The sequence below is a fragment of the Trichechus manatus genome, unplaced genomic scaffold, assembly GCF_000243295.1.
Source record: "Trichechus manatus latirostris isolate Lorelei unplaced genomic scaffold, TriManLat1.0 scaffold00221, whole genome shotgun sequence".
NCBI lineage: Eukaryota > Metazoa > Chordata > Mammalia > Sirenia > Trichechidae > Trichechus > Trichechus manatus.
In genome coordinates, this window is record NW_004444157.1 from 2,848,623 (window position 1) to 2,871,440 (window position 22,818).

Sequence of the window (22,818 nt, forward strand, 5' to 3'; positions counted from 1 at the left end):
TGATATTTCCATTTTCTGAAGGATTAAAGGATCCTTGTGCGATTATTTTAAACATCATTTCTGGAGTCACATTCTGCAGGCAGCCAACAAGACTTATCAAAGTGAATGGCACCTGTGTTAAAACCACAGCCACATTTTAAATCACACTATTATGCTCAGAAAACACACCAGTATTTTCTTCAGTCACCATGTAATACCTGGATCAGTCGTCAGATACACAATAAGAATTGCATGGTTGTATTGATGCATTTCTCCTCCGAACTTGTACAGCAAGATTTGACTAGCAAGTCATTCCTAGTACCAGAGTTGTGATCTTATCAGTAAGGGATTCACAAATACTTTTGATGATGCAGAAAGGGCAAAAGTAAAAAAGATTTCTGTTTCTAATCAAATGTGGCCTCGTTTAGAGGAAGTAATGGTTACTCCATGTTTTAATTTTACTTTTCTCTTGTTTGACTGCTAGGCTATACCTAACTTTATAAGCCTTACCATTTAATTTCATGTAGTTTGAAACGAAATAAATAGCTTTCAAGCCTAACAGAAATAAAAAAAAATTAGATATGAATCAAACATGGATTTAAATCATTTTTCAATTGATATGATTACACAGGTTGGCTGCTCTACAAACCTACATTTCTAAATGAATAAGGAAATTCAAAAATGAAGTCATTTAATCTTAAAGTAGTTATGGAAGTGGTCTGTTTTTTCCTTCACCTAACACAACATAGAGAATCATGTGCATTTAATTTTGAACTATTAATTCAATCCAAATGAATTCTTGTGCGACTATAAGCACACTTGCATTCACAAGCACGCGCGCGCACGCGCGCGCACACACACACACACACAGAGAATATTTGCTTACATCAACTCTCCTGACATCTCAGGAGTACGAATTGGACTTGCTAGTGTAATGAGTTAATATCCAAAGACTATGTCTTTTCCCCGGGGGAACTTTTGAAAATCCTTTCATCAAAAACTGAGATACGGAAAGCACGGGGTCAAGGAAAGCAGGGCCATAAGCCAAGATCAGCAGAGCCAACATAAGCATCCAGGGGCCAATGGGGCAGAGAGGAAATAGGGTTCAAGGCAAGGTAGGGTACACAGGCAGGAAACCCACTCTGCAGTAAACAGAGATTAGGGGATACACAGGAAGTGGGACTCCAAGCACAGTAGGCAGGCAGACACAGACACAAAACACCAGGGCCAAGGGACCTTGGAGCTGAAGCCAAAAGCTACCTGAGGCAGAGAAACTCACAACCTCTTCCATTTGCAAAGAGAACCAGTGACTGGTACTCCAGGGTTAGGACCCCAAGTGAAACAACTTGTCCACCTGGAAAATCCTAACATTCGCTATTTTAGGCCAGCTACTTAAAATACAAGAATATCAGACCTGAAAGGGTCCTTAGAGATTCTCCCAGCTCACTCTGTCATTTTTTAGAAGAAGAAACTGAGGCCCACTGGGGAAGCCGGCTTGCCAAAAAAGAGGAAAAAAAATCATACAGTGGGTTCGTGGAAGAGCTGAGGCTACAACTTAGGTGTCCTGACCCTAGTATTCTTTCCGTGGCATTTTGCTGCCTTGCCCTTGAGTGGGTGATATGACTGAAAAAACTAGGGTCTTCAGACACTGAGCCAACCAATCCCTATTCTAAGCAGATGAAAGAAGAGAAAGTAAGCAAGATTTATCAGCATGATACGTACTCACAACAGGGGTTCTGCTCATTCACCCTTGATCAAATTCAGTAACAGAAGCTTTTGTTGGTTGGGAATTGAGGCTACTAGGTGGCTCAGCTAGGTAAGTCTTGTAAGTCTGAACAATTCCTCTGGGGAATTTTACACCAGTTATAGCTCTGAGCCAATTGTAGACCTAAGCAACCATATCACTGTTGCTGTCTCATTTTACTCTGAGGCCTGCTGCTGTGCTACTTCCCTCTAGCAAAAGCAAATAACTATGGGCATGTTTCCCACTCTCCCCCTAAACTATTGTCCTGGTTTCACATGCATTGTGAAACAAGCAACATTAGAAAGTTTGACGGATATTCATTCTCTCTCTCTTACACACATACAATTTTAACCATCTCTAAATAATTATTCTAGTCTTCGGGTACTCAGGAGTCCCTGGGAGGTGTAAACAGCTGCTAAACAAAAGGTAGAAGTTTCGAGTACACACAGAGGCACCTCAGAAGAAAGGTCTGGTGATCTACTTCCAAAAAATCAGCCATTGAAAACCCTATGGAGCACAATTCTACTCTGACACACATGGAGTCATCATGAGTTGGAATCTACTCCACAGTAACTGGTTGTTGGTTGAAGGGTACTCAAGGATCTTCTCCCAATCTTCTTCTTTCCTAGATCAGTTAGCTTTGGTACCCACTTTTTTCTCTCACAAAGTCCAATAAGGCCACACCCCGTTACACACTCATTGCTGATGAGTCGATTCTGACTCCTAGCAACCCTATAGGACAAGTAGAACTGCCACATAGGGTTTCCAAGGACCAGCTGGTAGATTTGAACTGGTGACCTTTTGGTTAGCAGCCAAGCTCTTAACCACTGTGCCACCAGGGCTCCAATAAGGCCACAGATCTGTGTAAAGTACAGAGCTAGAACTTCTCAGCAAAAATCTAGGAACTCTGAAATGTTTTAAAGTCTATGAAATAGGGGTCTAGAAAACTCTGCTCATTAGCCCAGGGAAGCAGCCAGGAAATTCACATTCTGTCCAGAGCCATGACCATGAATGGATAGAGACAGGAGAAATCAGAACTCAACCTATACCAAGCATGGGTGTGGACTCTAAATTTACACAACCCACGTGGGGCATAAACACTCAAGCTAAGAAATTAACATAAAAACTGGTTCCCAACCAGTGAAACTTGTAGGGCTTTGGCAGAGGCAAACTTGAAACCACTCTGAGGGAATGACTCCACAGCCCTCGGCACCTGGGACTCTCACAGAAAGCAATCCCTACTGTAGATGAAAATGCAGAAAAACACAAGAAAATTAACCACCATGAGAGCGCTTCCACTGACACATATGCGGAAAAAATTGCATCAAAAGAAATAGAGATAATAGAACAATTTAAAAGAGATGTGAAAAGAAGTTTGTTGAAAATTGTTTAAAGAGAAAAACAAAGAATGAAAAGAAGAAACCATGTGGCAAGAATAGGACATTGATGGTTATCTGTGGCCTTTATAAAATTCATAGCCCATCATGTGATGGGGACAAAGCTAAATAAAGGAATTGAAAATCAAATTGTTGCCTATGAGAGTGAGAAATTCTTAAAAAGTCCTGGTAGATGAGGAGATTAAGATGTGTGGCCAAAATAAAATAGATTCTATCTTTTCACTATTACCGGGTGGAAACCCCAGGTTCTTGCTCGACATGACTCATATTGGCCAATAAACAAGAGACCGAGGTGGGAGAACAGGAAAGGCACCTTTATTTCGTTGTACAAGGAAAGGAGTCAGTCAGAGCTGCTGCTGCCAAGACTGCTCGCCAAGCGCGGGCAGGCCAGTTACTTTTAAGGGGTTTACAAGTAGGGAGTTCATACAAATTACGTCAGCAACATTCTTAATCATGCTACACAGGCGCAATGGGGTTTACATAAAAGCAGAATTCAAATGCAAAGCTGGGGGCTGGGGAGCCAAGCAGAAAATAGGATTTTTAATACAGTACTGTGGGAGCTGTCTCACCACAATTACCAATTCAGGTAATTTAGTCTCTGGTTCTTTTAAAGTTTATCTCAGAGCAATTGTATGGATTCGAGATGCAAAAACAAAAATCTTAGAGGCCTGGCTGGAGATGTATCCATAGACCATTCAGTGATGAGTGTGATGCATTCAGCTCTGAAAACACAAGGATTGAGATTTCTTAGAACCTGTGTATAACGTGCATTGTACTTCTTTGGCTTATTGTCTGTCACCTATTCCCGCCCCCTCCCTCCTTTCCAGATGCAAACTTCCTAAGGCCAGGAATTTTTCTCCATTTTAACAGCTTTATTGAGGTATAATTTACATGTCTATCATACAATTCACCCACTGCAAGTGTACCCTTCAATAGTTAGTAGTAAATTTACACCATTGTGCAGCCATCAGTACAATACAGACTGAAAACATCCCCATCATTCCCCAAGAGTTTTCTCTTAAAGGTTTTCAGTCAATCCCTGCTCCCATCCAGACCCAGGTAACTACTGATATACTTTCTGTTTCTTAAAAATTTCATATAAATAGAATCATACAATATGCAGCCTTTTGTGTCTGACTTCTTTCATTTAGTATAATGATTTCGAGGTTTACTCACATTGTAGCATATATCAATAGTTTGTTCCTTTTTATTGCTGAGGAGAATTCCATTGTATTGATATACTACAGTTTATGTGCACAGGACCGGGCAACATTTTGTTCTGTTGTGCATAAGGTCGCGATGAGTTGGAGCTGACTCATTAGTAACTAACAACAACAGCATGCATTTACCTGTTAATGGAAATTTGAGTTGTTTCCAGTTTGGGGCTAATACAAATAAAAAAATCCGTCACCATCAAGTTGATTCTGACTCATAGTGATGCTACAGGACAGAGTAAAACTGCCCCATAAGGTTTCCAAGGAGCGGCTAGTGGATTCGAACCGCTGACCTTTTGGTTAGCAGCCAAGCTCTTAAATTACAAATAAAGTTGCTATGAATATTCATGTACAAGTCTTTGTATGGACATATACTTTGACATAGAATAGCTGGATTATATGGTAGGTGTATGTGTAATGTTTTTAAGAAAACTATAGATTAATTTTAACTTCCTAGAATTTTATATAAATGGAATTATGAATTTTTTTTTGATCTGGCTTCTTTCACTCAGTATCATTGTTTTGAGATTCATTCATGTTGTAGTGTATCAGTTCTTCATTCATTCTTTTGTATGGCTGAATAATATGCCATTGCATGGATATATCACATTTTGTTTATCCATTCACCTACTAATGGACATTTAAACTATTTACAGTTTTGAACTATTAAAAGTAAAGCTGCTTTGAACATTCACTTAGAAGCCTTTGTATGAATATATGTTTTGTTGACTGTCTAGACTTAAGAAAGTGATAGAGAAAATGTTAATAATGCAGAATAAAACTAAAAATGATTCATGTCTATAGCCATTACCTTGTGGATAGCATAAAAACTGAGAAAATAATCTTCCAGTATTCAAAAACATTATCCAATTCAGCAAAGTTGCTCACATAATTGAGGAGTGAGTAGAGTTCTGATATTTGTCTTTTGTTTCACTTTCATCTTGTTATTAATATAAATGAAAATATCAACTAACATTCATATTGGAACTACACTTGTTTGTTGTTTGCAAACATAGGTTGACAACAGATAAAAATTTCAGCAAAAATCAATGAAAGCATTTTATGAAAATCAATTGGCTATAAGGAATTTACAATAATGAATATTGTATATTTTATATTTTATTATTATTTGTAAACTGTGTGGTGCACATCTTTTATATCAGTACAATTTATAATAAACTTACATATGTAGTTATATGCATATTTTTTCCAGAAGGCTGATTGTTAAATATTTATCAACACACCACTGATGTATATCTTCTTTATTTAGAAACGGAAGGAATTATAAGATGTGGATCCTATCCATCTCCAACTCCCACTCCCTTCCTAACCCCACTCTGACACATACGCACTTGTGTACATAGGCACACAAACCCCACTACCATTATACCATCACAACTGCCACTACACTTTGGTTTTGTTAACTCATAATCTGATTTTGAAAAGTTTAGTCTTTGACACCCAAGAAAACCCAATGTGATGTAGATGTCTGAGCTCTCCTCAGAGACTCTCCTCTTGAACACATTGATAATCTGAGTTTATCCATTTCAGGACAAGTGCCCAGGAAATGTATTGTTATAAAGATTTGAGCCCATTGAGATTTCTAGATTTTTAAGGTCTCTAAGCAAACTTCTCCAATGCAGATGCCCACAGAGCTCTATGAGAAAGGGAATTGAGGGAATGCTAGGACAATGGAGATCCAATTCACTCCATGTATGCCACTTTCCAGCAAACCTCATTTACCTCATTACCTAGCAGTAACTTTCTTTTTATTTTAGTAGTCTTCAGCCTACACTGCTATCCCTTTTAGATGCAAATATGAGTTGGCCATCCCTATTAGTAAGGCACACAGTAACACAGGAATGACTTTGAAAATGTCTGGAGGCAAAGCAATACAGTAGGACACAGATGCAAATGGTAGATAAGAGTTTACACATAAGCCAAACTTTAGAAATGCCTGGAGAGATTCTGTTTCAGGTTATTTGCCCAATCAATGCAGAGATCCCGCCCACACCTTCTGGAAGAGGAGATGCCCACTCCCTGGCACACATTGAGCCTCACTATCTGGATCAAGAGCTGATCATTCTGGGACTCTCAGAGTATTGCGTATGATGGTTGGCCGGTTTTCCTGTTTCTACCGCTGACAAAAGGCTTCAGGATATTTATTCAGCATTTGTATAAACTAGACCACCGAAATATCCCTGTCTCTTGCATTTATTTAGCAAGAATGTGTCTGATGGGAGAGTAAAAAAATTCCCAGGAGAAATTGCTGCAATAGTCAGTACCCAGTGTGGAGTGCCAAGGAAAGGCAGATGCTGTCATTTTTCATAGACCGCCTTGAGGAGGACCCTTTTTGTACATTGCTATAATTGTCTTTTTCCATTAAAATTAAACCAGGCCTATGGACCCACATGGTAGGAATCACTAAAAGGTATTTTATTTGATATATTCCTTCAACATAGCCCAAAGGAATGGAATGACAACCAGAATTTCTATATATAAATGTGTATACTTGTGGTTGCAGCAACTGGAATTCCTTATATCTATTACAATCTCTGGATTTTCTACCATGTGGTTTGACGTTCCTCAATACCTTGAACTTCATGGGAATGAAGACATAGAAAGGCATAGAAAAGACCCTGTGTTCAGAGTTAGAGAAACCAGGGCCTGCTTGGGATTAGAAGAGTCAGGGCCTCCAAATCACACCTATTTTAGAATCCAGAAAAAAAAATACACAACATTGATAAGACAAGGATAATTGCCCCATAGGAACTCATAAATAAGAGAACAGCGTGAGGTTGACGGGGCCAAAATGTACATAGGTCTATCTCTGTATCCACATCAGATTATGCCTCAAATTTGACTTCTACCTGCATGACCAAGCCTCAGAAGGAAAACAACACTATGCTAAATTTGGATGTGGCTCTTGAGTTCACCAAACACTTTAGCATATATTGTCTTATCTGAGGCTTCCAAGTATTATTATTATTATCCTCATTACCTATATGAGAAATCAGTTTCCAAAACGTTAGGTAATCTTCCCAGGGCCGGATCATCTTCTAGTTCGTGATAGATCCAAAACTAGGATTCAAGTCTATTGACTCCAAGTCCAGTACACTTTCCAGGCTGCCTTTTTTACTTTTACACAAGTTTATGCGACAGAACACATATTCAAAGCAACAATAAATAACCTCGTCTTAGATTTGTGTTAGATACATATGACAGATTCTTGACATCAAAGGTTTTGATAATTACTGAGTGCTTTCAAAGGTCCACAGCATGTCATTTTGCTGAGGTATAAATTTGCACTAGAATGAGACTGATATTTGACAAGTCACTTATTAGTGGGTAAGCTCAGCCTATTACCCATATATGTATAATATAAAACATTTTTATGTTTTCTTGATCTCTATTTTGTCTTAGTGTAGACCCTAGCTCCCATTAAAGTTGTTTCTTTGTAACAGTAGTTCTCAAAGAAAGCCATCTACTAGTTCTAGTGATTGAAAGGGTCGCAGAAAGTAATGGTTCTTAGAACATGGAAGTTTAGGATAAATTTAAGAGTAGAATAGAGAATTGGTCCATGGCTCACAGCAATGATGGGAACAAGTCCATCACGTACTCTACAAGAAACAATATTTGTGAAATCATATTATCTAGAGCTCCAGCCAGAAGCCCCTGGATGGTGCAAATGGTTAAGCACTGGGCTACTAACTGAAAGGCTGGTGGTTCAAACCCACACAGAGGTGCCTGGCAATCTGCTCCCGAAAAGTCATAGCCATGAATACCCTATGGAGCACAAGTTTACTCTGAAACACATGGAGTCGCCATGGGTCAGAACTGACTTGAGGGAAACTGGTAGTGCTCCAGCCAGGGCAAAATTTCATGTTATAGAGAAAATGATATGCTATATACATACACAATTTATGAATTGAGCAATTCCCATAGGTGTCAGAAATGCCAAGATTGTTCTCTACCATTCTTCTCTTACTGATCTTTTATTTGCAAGAAGAAAATAAAACCAGTGCCAACAAAAAACAATTGCTTATTGATTTGATGAATAATTTACAATTAAACAAAGGTTTTAGCCATAATCACAAAGATTGAGAATAAAAAGTGCTCAAGTATTGCCTAGAATTATTTAAGTACTGTGGGTGACATAAAGAATGTAGAAGACTTGGTTAAATTGACTTTTCCCTGTATGTAGTTTTTATAGGTATTTTGGTAATAAAAATTCTCCCTTTGGTTTGTATTATCCAATTTTTCTTAGAATAGAATAAACATATTTTCCCTGTGCAATCTTAATAGTAGTGGAAACCCTATTATGTTTTTTCACCAATCAAAAATTAACTTATAATTTTGATTAATGGTAGCTTCAAAGGCAAATCCAAGTAGAAAGTAGGCAGTAATTAATACTCTCAAAAGAGAAAAATAAAAAGGGATCATGTCTATTTTATTCTTTCATATTTGTTCCTGGGAGGAAGGCAGTAAAAATAAGCAGTTCTAAAAACTAAGTAACTTTCTTTACTTTTTTATTTTTTATAAAACCTTGAATTTTAAAATTTCCCAGAAGCCCTCATAACTATTTAAAATTGTTCTCATGTACAATGCAAAGATGACTGGAAGAAGGGTTGAAAAATGGGTCATTTCTGAGTTTTCCTCTGGATGTTAAATGGCCCCTTCCTGTCTCCCAGTGATAACCAGGAGCCATTTGCTCATTTATTTTTCTCTGTCATTCTCAGGTAAGCCCTTGAACATACCTTGCAAAGCATTCTTTGGATTCAGTGGAGAGTCTGGACCAATGATCTACTGGATGAAAGGGGAGAAGTTTATTGAAGAACTGGCAGGTCACATTAGAGAAGGTGAAATAAGGTACAGGACTTGAATTGCTTATTTTTCTTTGCTGTCTTTGCAGTTAAGGAATGAAATGTCCTAGAAGCACTTCTACTCAAGACTTAACTGCAACTCCAAATCATTCCATTCTCTCAAAGCTGATCTGGTGTAGTGAGTGAGGCTGACTTCCCTAAGAAATGCAAATGTATAGGCTCCCACTATAAGGAGATTTTTCTCATGTTCTAAGAATATTCCATCAAGGGGTAATAACCCTACAAAGTTGCCTAAGCAAACTCCTCTGAGTTTCTAAAGATTAGAACGTTGCTGTCACTTAGTCACAGCAAAAGTACAAAATTTGCAGGTGACTCCTCAGACCACTGGGCAAATGCTCATTTATTCCAAGAACAGACAACCTTCATATGTCATAGGTAAAAAGCTGTGGTGGCAGTAATAAGTGGATATTCATTCAAAATAACTGTTGACTCTTGTTGAATAGTGTTTATTTTTCCCAGTAGCCACGGCTCATCCTGAATGTGACTGATTCTTCACTTTAGCTCCTCCCTAGACATATTTTCACTCTGCTGTATATAGACACCTCTCTGGTATATAGATATCAACTCCACTGGTCTTCTAATCCTATATAGTACCTTTTCATTTGTACAAAGGAGGGATAGGTTATCTTTCCTTCCTCATTTAGCCTGCTGGATTGCTCTGTGAGAAGAAATGTAAACAAGGTAAGAAAATAAACAGTTTTCAAATGTGTTGAAAATCTGTTTGTATAAAACAAACAGTATACCAGAAGGAGAGAAAAGAAAGGAGCAGAAAAAATATTCAAAGAAATAATGCTTGAATCTTCCCAAATTTATTGAAAAAACATTGATCTACATATTCAGGGAGCTCAGCAAGCTCCAAATAGGACAAATGAAAAGAAATCCATAAACAGATATAAAATAGTAAAAATACCAAAAGCCAAAGACAAGGAGAAAATCTTGAAAGCAGCAAAAGAAAAATGGTTCTTCACTTACCAAGGGAACACCAGTCAGATTAACGCTAGCTTCTCATCAGAAACAACAGAGGCCAGAAAGCAGTGAGAAAACATATTCCAAAGTTTCAGAGAAAAAACTGTCAACCACGCTATCTTTCATAAATGAAGGCAAAATAAAGATATTTCCAGATAAACAAATAGTGGGAGAATTTTTTGCTAGCAGACATGACTTACAAGAAATACTAAAGGAAGTTTTTTAGGCTGAAAGCAAGTGACTCCAGATGGTAATTCACATTGCGTCTCTCTCTCTCTCTCTCTCTCTCTCTCTCACACACACACACACACACACACACACTCAGAGCACCAGTAAAGGTAGTTACATCATTATAAAAAAAATATTAACGTGTATTTCTTTTTCTTTCATCTGTTGATTTTAAAAAGCAATTGTATAAAACAAATATGTGTATAATTATATGATTGGGCTATAACAAGTAGAAATGTAACATATTTGCCAATAACAGCACAAAGGTGATGCACAGGAGCAGAGCTGTACCAGGCTAAGGAAATGACTCTAGATGGTAACTCAAAGCCCCAGGAGCAAATGAAAAGATTCAGAAATGATACATAAGGAGGTTAATATAATAAAAGCTATAAATATATACTTGTTCCTCTTCTCTCAGCTACTTTAAAATACATAAAATTACATAAAGTAATAATTATAACAATAGAACATTGGGTTGGTAACTTTTATAGATGTAATACATATAACAATAATACCACAAAAGGGGGAAGATAATAGAGCTATACAGGAATAACATTTCGATATCTCACTAGAATTAAATTAGTGTAAATCTGAAGCTAATTCTGATAAATTAAGATGTATATGGTAAACTCTTGTTTTGGTTATCTAGTGCTGCTATAACAGAAATACCAAAAGTGGGTGGCTTTAACAAACAGAAATTTATTTTCTCACAGATTAGAAGGCTAGAAGTCCAGATTCAGAGTGCCAGCCCTAAGGGAAAGCTTTCTCTCTCTCAGCTCAGGAGGAAGGTCATTGTCTCTTCTGAGGTTCTGCTCCTGGGTGATCTCCATGTGGTTTGGTATGAGTCTCCCCTCATCTCTTCTTTTCTCACTTGCTTGTTTAATCTCTTTTATATCTCAAAAGAGATTAATTTAAGACACAACCTACACAAATCCTGTCTCATTAACATAATAAAGACAACCCATTTGCAAGTGGGATTATAACCACAGGAATAGAGATTATAGAGATTAGCATTTACAACACATATTTTAGGGGGACACAATTAAATCCATAACATTCCACCCTTTGGCCCTCCAAAATTCATGTCCTTGCCACATGCAAAGCACATTCACCCCATCACATCATCCCAAAAGTTGTAAATCAATTCCAGTCTAAAATCACATCATCTGAATCATCTAAATCAAATATGAGTGAGACTTTAGGCGTATTCCATCTCAGGACAAAATTCCTCTTCATCCAAGAACTTGTGAAATCTAGAATACAAGTTATCCGCCTTCAAAGTACAATGGTGGAACAGGCACAAGGTGGACATTTCTATTACAAATGGGAGAAATTGGAGGGGAAGAAGGAATGACAGGTACAAAGCAAGTCCAAAAACCAGCAGAACAAATTACATTAGTTCTCAAGGCTTGAAAATAATCCTCTCTTCTCTGAGACCATCTGGGTAATGCCCCCACCCTCTAGACTTTGGATGTTGCCATGGCCCCTGGATTCTGGATGGAGGCCGCTCGGCCCTGAGCTTTAGCTCTGCCGTCCAGGCCCTCTGGGATGGCAGCTCTGCTGCCTTGGCATTAGGCAGCCCCAATCTTCTAGTCCATCTGAGTGGTGACCCCACTGCCTCAGCCCCAGCAGGCCCTGTTCTGCCCCTTGGGCATGGCAGCCCTGCCACCTCAGCTTTGGGTGGTGGCCCCATCCCCCTGGCACACCTTAATGGCAGCCATACACTTTGAAACTGAGTTGGCAAAGATCCGATTCTTTGAAACCTAGGTGGCTGTGGCCCTACCCTTTGAGTTCCAGGAGACCGTGGCCCCACCCTTTGAAACCTAGAAGGCCCTGCTTCCCATGCTCCTTCCAACAGAACTGATGATCTCCAAGCTGCTCCAGGAATGGTCCTTTACTTTTCTTGGAGGACAACAGACATAGCTCCTTTGGCCTGTTTCCTGCCTGTAGAATTCCAAGAGGCAGACAGTAATCTTTCCTTTCGTTCTTTCTCTGTCCCCTTCAGTCTAAGCTGATGGGTTTTCTGCTGTAGTAGTTGGTTAGATCCATCAGTCACAGGCTTAACCTCTTTAACAAAAGATTGTGTAGCCACGTCCTTGGTAAACATTCTAGGACATGTGTTCTTAGTTTGTACAACAGAATTTTCCAAATCTTTAAATTTTGTTTTCATTTTGCACAGTTCAATGTTTAAGTCAATCCTTTTCCTGTTACATTTTATGATAAGCAGCAAGGAGAAACCACACAACCCCTTTAAGATCTTGCTTAGAAATCTCATCAGCCAGATATCCTAGTCCATCACTTACAGGTTCTACCTTCCACCAAATATTTGAATATAATTCAGACAACGTCTTTGCCACTGCATAAAAAGCACTGCGATTCATCCACTATCCAATCACAAGTTCATCATTTTCTTTTGAAGCCTCACCAGCAGCACATTTAACATCCACATTCCTAGCAACATTCTATTGGTGGCCTCATATGTATTCTCTAAGATGATACAGACTTTCCCTATAGCTCTCCTCACTTCCTTCTGAGCCCTTACCAGAATTGCTTTTGACACCCATAACTCCACCAACAGTCTCTTAAAGGCAATCTAGACTTTGACTATTACGCACCTTAAAACTCTTCCAGCCTCCCCCCATTACCCAATTGCAAAACCACATCCATATTTTAGATACCTGTTAAAGCAGCACCCACTCCCAGTACCAAATTCTGTCTTAGTTATCTAGTGCTGCCATAACAGAAATACCACAAGTGGGTGCCTTTAACAAACGGAAATTTATTTTCTCACAGTTTAGGAGGCTAAAAGTCTGAAATCAGGGTTCTGGCTCTAGGGGAAGGCTTTTTCTGTCAGTTCTGGAGAATGTCCTTGTCTCTTTGAACTTCTGCTCCTTGGTGATCTTCATGTGGCTTAGCATCTCTCTTCGCCCATCTCTGCTTCTTTTGTTTGCTTGTTTAATCTCTTTCATATCTCAAAAGAGATTGACTTAAGATATACCCTACACTAATCCTGTCTCTTTAACATAATAAAGACAACCCATTCCAAAACGGTATTGTAACAACAAGCATAGAGGTTACGATTTACAACACCTATTTTAGGGGGACACAATTCAATCTATTACAGTATCCTATCTCTTTAAGTATAGTGATGACAGATTAATCACAGATTCAGAGCTCAAAGAATGTCATGAGTCCAGCAATTCTACCTTCCACTTTTAAGCAGGTGCACACTTTATCTCCCCCCTCCCCCATCACACATACTTTGCATCAGAAAGGAAGATGTTTGGCATGAAAGGGGAAGACTATGAATAGAGGTAGAGAAGAAAAGCATGGCAGTGATCACAATGCCAGGCATTTGGAGACTGCCTTGCCCTATTGGGCTTAAGTGTACTTCACATATCATCTATGGAAGAGGAAAAGGGAAGAGAATGTGTAGGAATTAGGAAGGGAAGACAGTTATCTTTAAACCACTTCAGAACAAGAAGTTTACTCCGTTAAGAGATAAGCAGGTTTCTCTGCATATAATGGATCATTTTGGAGAGTGCAAATGTCAGATGTTGTCACCACAGCATTATTAAAAAAAAACTTAATACTTAATTTCTTCTAGCCATAATCCAATCTTTAATGTAGCTATTCCCTCACCATGTTGAAAATTCCATCCTGTTTCTTTGATTGATTTTACCAAATCACTCACAAGTAAAAATGCAGAAGGGCTTCTAGAATCTTAGAATTATAATCTTTAATGATGTAAGGTGCTTTAGAAATCATCTGGTTCAACTCCCTCTCTCACAGATAAAGAAACTGAGACCCAGAAAGAAGAGACTTGGCTCAGTTCATATACAACTGTCTACATTTCCTGAATACATACATTATGAATGTCAGAGTTCATATCTATTTAATAAAAATTTTAAACATATCTCATAGCCACATTCCCATCTTTACTATGAGTCTTTTGGTAGCTTAAAACATAAACTAGATCCTAGCCACATTCCTACCTTTATTATGAGTCTTTTTGGTAGCTTGAAACATAAACTAGATCCCTTGTATGTTGATAAAGGATGATGATGATGGCTTTAACAAACGTAAATTTATTTTCTCAAAGTTTAGGAGGCTAGAAGTCCAAATTCAGGGTGCTGGCTCTAGGGGAAGGGTTTCTGTCTCTCGGCTCTGGAGGAAGGTCCTTGTCTCTTCTGAGCTTCTGCTCCTGGGCAATCTTCATGTGGCTTGGCATGAGTCTTCCTCAAATCTCAGCTTCTCTAGCTTGGTTATTTAATCTCTTTTATATCTCAAAAGAGATTGACTTAAGACACACCCTACACTAATCCTGTCTTATTAATGTAACAAAGACAACCCATTTGCAAATGGGATCACCACCACAGACACAGAGGTTAGGATTTACCACACATATTTTTTGAGGGCACAATTCAATCCATAACAACCTTAGAACAACTATTAAAGAAATAACTCAAAAATATAGTGAAAAAAGTACTAAAGAAATTAAAATGCTACGTTAGAAAATATTCACTTAATGTAAAGAAAGCAAAGAAACAGAAATAGAGAAACCAAAAAGACATGAGACATATATATAGAAATCAAAAAGTAAAATGGGAGGCATAAATCCACTATATCAATAATTAAATGTGAATGGATTAAGCAATCCAGTCAAAATGGAAAGACTGTCAGGCTGAATTAACAAGCAAGATCCAACTATATGCTATCTATAAGAGACATACTTTAGGTTAAAAGATACAATTAGATTGACAGCAAAAGAATGGAAATATATATCATACAAATAGCAACCAAAAGAAAGCTGGAGTCACTATACTAATATCAGACTGTTTTGATCACCTGCTCTTTCCTCTGTTGGTGAGGGAGGGAATCCCACCCTAGGGCTATGGGAATGGCTAAACACATGACACCCAACACTGGACAGGTGTGATAGACAACAGTTTATTAGTCACATATACTCATAGCCCAGCGGAGAAGGACATTACATGCTATGTAGGGCCATATGGGGGTTATACTCAGGAGCAGAGTGAACCAGAAGGGGCAGGGGGAGGCAGGCCTTGTAAAAATGGGGGGGTGCCCCCCGGTTCCCATGCGAGGATGTGATTGGCTTGTTTGAGTGATTTTGTGGGCTGACAGTGAATTGAAACCCACTACTGATGGGGCTCTGGTGGTGCAGTGATTAAAAGCTCGGCTACTAACCAAAAGGTCGGCACTTTGAATCCACCAGCCATTCCTTGGAAACCCTATGGGGCAGTTCTACTCTGTCCTATAGAGTCACTATGGGTCAGAATCGACTCGACTGCAACGGGTTTGGTTTTTTTGGTTTTACTTATGGATAAGCAGAAACTGCACCTGGCCCATCTGATGAGAGTTGTTTGGACAGGGGACCTTATCCAATGGAGCAGAGTGTGAAGGGAAACCTGTAGTTAAGCTATTGAAAATTGTTTTGATTCTACCAGATGTCAAGGCAACACATAAGATTAAACTTTAATTTTAGACTTACAACACACACACAAAATACACTTTAAAATAAAACAATGTTTAGAGATAAAGATATTTTATTATGCTAAAAGAGCCAATTCATCAGGAAGATATAACAAGTATAAATATATGCACCTGACAACAGAAGACCAAAGTACAAAGCAAAAACTGACAGAAATGAAGGGAGAAGTATATAATTCAAAAATAATAGTTGGAGACTTCAATATCCCACTTTCAATAATGGATAGAACAACTAGACAGAAGATCAACGAATAAACAGAAGACTTGAACAAAATTATAACCAACTGGGCTTAATAGACATTTACAGAACACGCCATGCAACAAAAGGAAAATACCCAGTCTTCTCAAGTGCACAAAGAACATTCTCCAGGATAGACCATATGCTAGTCCGTGAAACAAACCTCAATAAATTTTAATAGATAGAAATAATACAACGTGTATTCTCCAAATAAAATGAGAAATCAATAACAGAAAGAAATTTGGGAAATTCACAAATATGTGGAAATTAAACAACACACTCTTAAATAACCAATGGATCAATGAAGAAATCACAAGGGAAATTAGGAAATCCTTTGAGATGAATGGAAATGAAGATACAGTATGCCAAAATTTATGGGATGCAGCTAAAGCTGTTCTTAGAGGGGAAATTTATATCTGTAAATGCCTGTATTAAAAAAGAAGAAAGCTCTTGAATCAATACCCTAAACTTCCACCTGAAGACACTGCAAAGAGAAGAGCAAACTAAACACAAAGCAAGCAAAAGGAAGGAAATAATAGATATTAGAGTAAAAATTGGTAAAATAGAGAACAGAAAAAAGCAATGAAACCAAAGCTGTTTCTTTGAAAAGATCAACATAGTTTACAAATTTTTAGCTAGACAAACCAAGAAAAAAAGAGAGAAGACTCAAATTACTAAAATCTTGGAGAAAAAATAGGATTATATGGGAATGAACAATTGTTTGCTTATAAATTAGAGAACTTAGATGAAATGGATAAATTCCTAGAAAGACACAAACTACCAAAACTGACTCAAGGAGAAACAGAGAATTTGAATAGTAACAAGTAAAGAGATAGGATTGGTGATCAAAAAATAACCCACAAAGAAAATATAAGCCCAGAAGTCTTCACTGGTGAATTCTACAAAACATTTAAAGAAGAATTAACACCAGTTCTTCACAAACTCTTAAAAAAAAAAAAGAAGAAGATGATGATGAAGGAACACTTCGCAAGTCATTTTATGAAGCCAGTATTACTCTGATACCAAAAGCAAAGACATCACAAGAAAAGAATATGGATGCAAAAATTCTCACAAAATACTAGCAAACTGAATCAGCAACTTATACAAAGAAATATACACCATGACCAAGTCAGATTTATCCCAGGAATGCAAGGTTGGTTTAACATGTGAAAATCAATTAATGTAATACGCCATATCAACATATTGAAAAACAGACTGCACATGATCATCTCAATATATGCAGAAAAATCATTTGACAAAATCCAGCACTTTTCATGATAAAAACAGTCAACTAGAAATAGAAGGAAACTTGCTCAACCTGATAAATCAAAAACCAAACCCATTGTCATCGAGTTGATTCCGACTCACAGCGACCCTATAGGACAGAGTAGAACTGCCCCATAGGATTTCCAAGGAGCACCTGGTGGATTCGAACCGCCAACCTTTTGGTTAGCAGCCGTAGCACTTAACCACTACGCCCAACCCACAGCTAATATCACACTTAATAGTGAAAAACTGGATGCTTTCCCAATAGATCTAGGACAAGACAAGGAAATATTTTCCCTTCCAGTACTTCTATTCAACATTGTATTGGAAGTTCTGGCCCTGGCAATTATGCATGAAAAAGAAATAAATGGCATCCAGATTGGAAAGGAAGAAGTAAAGCTATCTTTATTGACAGATGACATGATCTTACATATAGAAAATCCTAAGTAATCCACCAAAAAAAAAAAAAAAACTATTAGAGCTAATAAACAAATTTAGTAAGGTTGTAGGATACAAGATCAATATATGAAAATCAATTGGATTTGTATACACTTGGCAATGAAAAATAAGAAAATGAAATTTAAAAAAAATCCATTTACAATAGCATCAAAAAGAATAAAATACTTGGGAATAAAGTCAACCAACTTGTACACTAAAAACTCCAAAATTAAAGACCTAAATAAATGGAAAGTTATCCCATGTTCACAGATCAGAAGACTTAATGTTGTTAAAATGGTAATACTCACCAAAGTAAGCTACAGTTTCAATGTAATCGCGATCAGAATCCAAGCTGGCTTCTTTGTAGAAATTGACAAGCTGATTCTAAAATTTATATGGAATTTAAAGGGACTGAGAATAACTAAAACAATCCTAAAAAAGAACAAACTTGGAGGACTCACACTTCCCAATTTCAAAATTTAATACAAAGCTGCAATAATCAAAACAGTGTGGTACTGGCATAAGTATAGACACATAGACCAGTGGAATAGAATTGAGAGTCCAGAAATAAACACATCCATCTATGGGCAATTGATTTTGACAAGAGTGCCAAGACCATTCAATGAGGGAAAGAACAATCTCTTCAACAAATGGTACTGGGGAATAACTGGATATACACAAGCAAAAGAATGAAGTTGGACCCCTACCTCACACCACACAAAAATTAACTCAAAATGGATCAAAGACCAAATTATAGAAACTAAAACCATAAAATGCTTAAATGTTTATAAAACGATAAAACACAGGTTTAAATAAAATAAATATGAAGAAAACACAGGGGTAAATCTTAATTTGATTTTGATTTGGCAACAGATTCTAAGATATAACATCTAAAGAATGAGCAACAAAAACCAAAATAGATAAATTGGATTTCATCATAATTAAAAATGTTGATGCATCAAAGGACACTATAAAGAAAGTGAAAATATAACTCAGAGAATAGGAGAAAATATTTACAAATCATATATTTGATAAGGGATTCATATTTACAATACGTGAAGAGCTCTTAGAAGTCAATAATAGAAAAGACACATACTCCAATTAAAAAATGAGCAAAGGACTTCAATAGACATTTCTCCAAAGAAGATATGCAAATAGCCAATAAGCACATGAAAACATCCTTGGCATTATTAGTCATCAGGGAAATGCAAATAAAAACCACAATAAGATACCATTTCATACCAGCTAGAATGGGAACAGTAATAATAATAAAAAGACAATAACAAGTGTTGATGAGAATGTGGAGAAATTGGGACTATCACACATTGCTGGTGGGGATGTAAAATGGTGCTGCCACTTTCGAAAACAACCTGGCAGTTCATATGACTCAGTGATTCCACACCTAGGTATATTCCCAAGAGAAATCAAAGCATATGTCCACAGGAAAACTTGTACAGGGGTGTTTATGACAGCATTATTCATAATAAACAAAAGATGGAGACAACCCAAATGTCCATGAACTGAAGAATAGATAAACCTAATGTGGTATATCCATAGAAATGAAATACTATTCAGTCACAAAAATTAGTTAAGTACTGAAATAGCCTAAGACATTGTTAAAACATTGAAAACATTATTCTCAGTGAAAGAAACCAGTGACAAAGGACCACATATATGAGTCCATTTATAGGAAATGACTAGAATAGAGAAATCTATAGAGACAGAAAGTAGATTAGTGGTTGCTTAAGGCTGCAGGGTATGGATGGGATGATAAAGAATAAAAGGTTTTTTTTTTGTAGTAAAATATATATATCATAAAATTTAACATTTTAACCATTTTAAAGTGTATAATTCAGAGGTATTTTGTACATTCACAATGTTGTGCAGCTACCACCCAAAATTAAACCCTGTATGCATTAAGAAGTTTGGGGCTTCTTTTTTTATTGTGGTAAAATACATATAAAATTTTCCATTTTTACCGGTACAGTTCAGTGGTGTTAATTACATCCACAATGTTGTGCAACCAAACCACTAACTATTTCCAAAAATTTTCATCACCCCAAACAGAAACTCAGTACTCATTAGGCAATAACTCACTCTTCTCCCCTCCCAAAGCCCCTGGTAATGTTTAGTCTTCTTTCTGTCCCAAAGAATTTGCCTATCCTAGTTATTTCATGTAAGTGGGATCATACAGTATTTCTCCTTTTGTGTCTGACTTATTTCACTCAGCATAATATTTTCAAGGCTCATGCACGTCATAGCATGTATCAGAACTTTGTTTCTCTTTACGACTGAAATATATTCCACTGTATGGATATACCACATTTGTTTATCCATTCATCTGCTGATGAACATGTTGTTTCCACCTTTTGGCTATTGTGAATACTGCTGCAGTGACATTGGTGTACAAGGATTTGGTTGAGTCCCTGCTTTCAAGTCTTTTGGGTATATACCTAGATGTGGAATTGCTGGGTCATATACTAAGGTCTATGTTTAACTTCTTGAGGAACCACCAAACTGTTTTCCACAGTGGCTGTACCAGTTTACATTCTCTCCAGTAAAGCATGGGGGTTCTTGAGGTTTCTTTTTGAAGTGATAAAAATGTTCTAAAACTGACTATGGTAATGGTTGTACATATCTGTGAATATTCTAAAAACCATTGAATTGTATACTTTAAATGGGTGAATTGTATATTGTGTGAATTATATATCAATAATGCTTTTTCAAAAAAAACTTTAAGTTGATTGCCTGGCATAGAGCAGGTGTAGAGAAAAGAAAATGAACAATTAATATTCTGCTTACAAATCATTCTTTACTGGTAATTCCCCCACTACACATCTGTCAGTTTGTCGTGCTGTGGTGGCTTGCGTGTTGCTGTGATGCTGGAAGCTATGCCACCATTATTTTAAATACCAGCAGGGTCACCCATGGTGGACAGGTTTCAGCAGAGCTTCCAGACTATGACAGATTAGGAAGAAGGACCTGGCGACCTAATTCTAAAACATTGGTCAGTGAAAACCATATGACTAGCAGCGGAACATTCTCTGATATAGTGCCGGAAGATGAGCCCCCCAGGTTGGAAGGCACTCAAAAGACAACTGGGGAAAAGCTGCCTCCTCAAAGTAGAGTCAACCTTAATGACATGAATGGAGTCAAGCTTTCAGGACCTTCATTTACTGATGTGGCATGACTCAAAATGAGAAGAAACAGCTGCAAACATCCATTAGCAATCGGAATGTGGAATTTACAAAGTATGTACCTAGGAAAATTGGAAGTTGTCAAAAATGAAATGGAATGCTTGAAGATAGATATCGTAGGCATTACTGAGCTGAAATTGACTGCTATTGGCCATTTTGTATCAGAAAATCATATGGTCTACTATGCCAGGAATGACAAATTGAAGAGGGGCAGTGTTGCATTCATTGTCAAAAAGAACATTTCAAGATCTATCCTGAAATACAATGCTGTCAGTGATAGAATAATATCCATACACCCAGAAGAAAGACCAGTTAAGACGATTATTATTTAAATTTATGCACCAACCACTAATGCCAAAGATGAAGAAACAGAAGATTTTTACTAATTTCTGCAGTCTGAAATTGACCAATCATGCAATCAAGATGCATTGATAATTACTGGTGATTGGAGTGCAAAAGTTGGAAATGAAGAAGGATCTGTAGTTGGAAAATATGGCCTTGGTTATAGAAATGATGCAGAGATCTCACGATAGAATTTTGCAAGACCAATGACCCATATTAATTGGAAATACCTTTTTTCAACAACATAAACAGTGACTATACATGTGGACCTCACCAGATGGGATACACAGGAATCAAATCGTCTGCATGTGTGGAAGGAGATGATGGAGAAGCTCAATATCATCAGTCAGAACAAGGCCAGGGGCTGACTGCAGAACAGACCATCAATTGCTCATATCCAAGTTTACCTTGAAGCTGAAGAAAATGAAAACAAGTCCACTAGAGCCAATGTACGACCTTGAGTACATCCCACCTGAATTTAGAGACCATCTCAAGAATAGATTTGATGCATCGAACACTAATGACCGAAGACCAGATGTGTTGTGGGATAACATCAAGGACTTCATACATGAAGGTCATGCAGAAGGTCATTAAAATGACAGAACAGAAAGAAAAGACCAAAATGGATGTCAGAAGAGACACTGAAACTTGCTCTTGAATGTAGAGTAGCTAAAGCAAATGGAAGAAATGAAGTAAAAGAGCTGAACAGAAGACTTCAAAGGGTGGCTCGAGAAGACAAAGTAAAGTATTCTAATGAAATGTGCAAAGACCTGGAGTTAGAAAACCAAAAGGGAAGAACACGTTTGGAATTTCTCAAGCTGAAAGAACTGAAGAAAAAATTCAAGCCTCAGGGTGCAATACTGAAGGATTCTATAGGCAAAATATTGAACAACACAGGAAGCATCACAAGAAGATGGAAGGAATACACAGAATCATTGTACCAAAAAGAAGTGGTCAATGTTCAACCATTTCAGGAGGTAGCATATCATCACGAACCAGTGGTACTGAAGGAAGAAGTCCAAGCTGCACTGAAGGCACTGATGAAAAACAAGGCTCTAGGAACTGACAGAGTATCAATTGAGATGTTTCAACAAATGGATGCAATGCTGGAGGTGCTTACTCATCTATGCCAAGAAATTTGGAAAACAGCTACCTAGCCAACTGACTGGAAGAGATCCATGTACATGCCCATTCCAAAGAAAGGTGAGCCAAGAAACAGTATTATAAATATCACACGCAAGTAAAATTTTGCTGAAGATAATTCAAAAACAGTTGCAGCAGTACATCGACAGGGAACTGCCAGAAGTTCAAGCCGGATTCAGAAGAGGACCTGGAATGAGGGATGTCATTGCTGATGTCAGATGGATCTTGGCTGGAAGCAGAGAATACCAGAAAGATGTTTATCTGTGTTTTAT

At 37.6% G+C, this 22,818-nt stretch overlaps 1 protein-coding gene across 1 annotated transcript in view; it reads left to right on the forward strand.

The window, feature by feature from the left end:
- The window catches only part of IL1RAPL2 (interleukin 1 receptor accessory protein like 2), a 1,202,505-nt gene that overhangs the window by 1,124,667 nt on the left and 55,020 nt on the right, over positions 1-22,818 (forward strand). Inside the window, exon 6 of the mRNA XM_004388912.1 lies at positions 9,074-9,203. Within this exon, the coding sequence (XP_004388969.1) occupies positions 9,074-9,203 (130 nt within the window). The remainder of the gene's footprint in view (positions 1-9,073; positions 9,204-22,818) is intronic.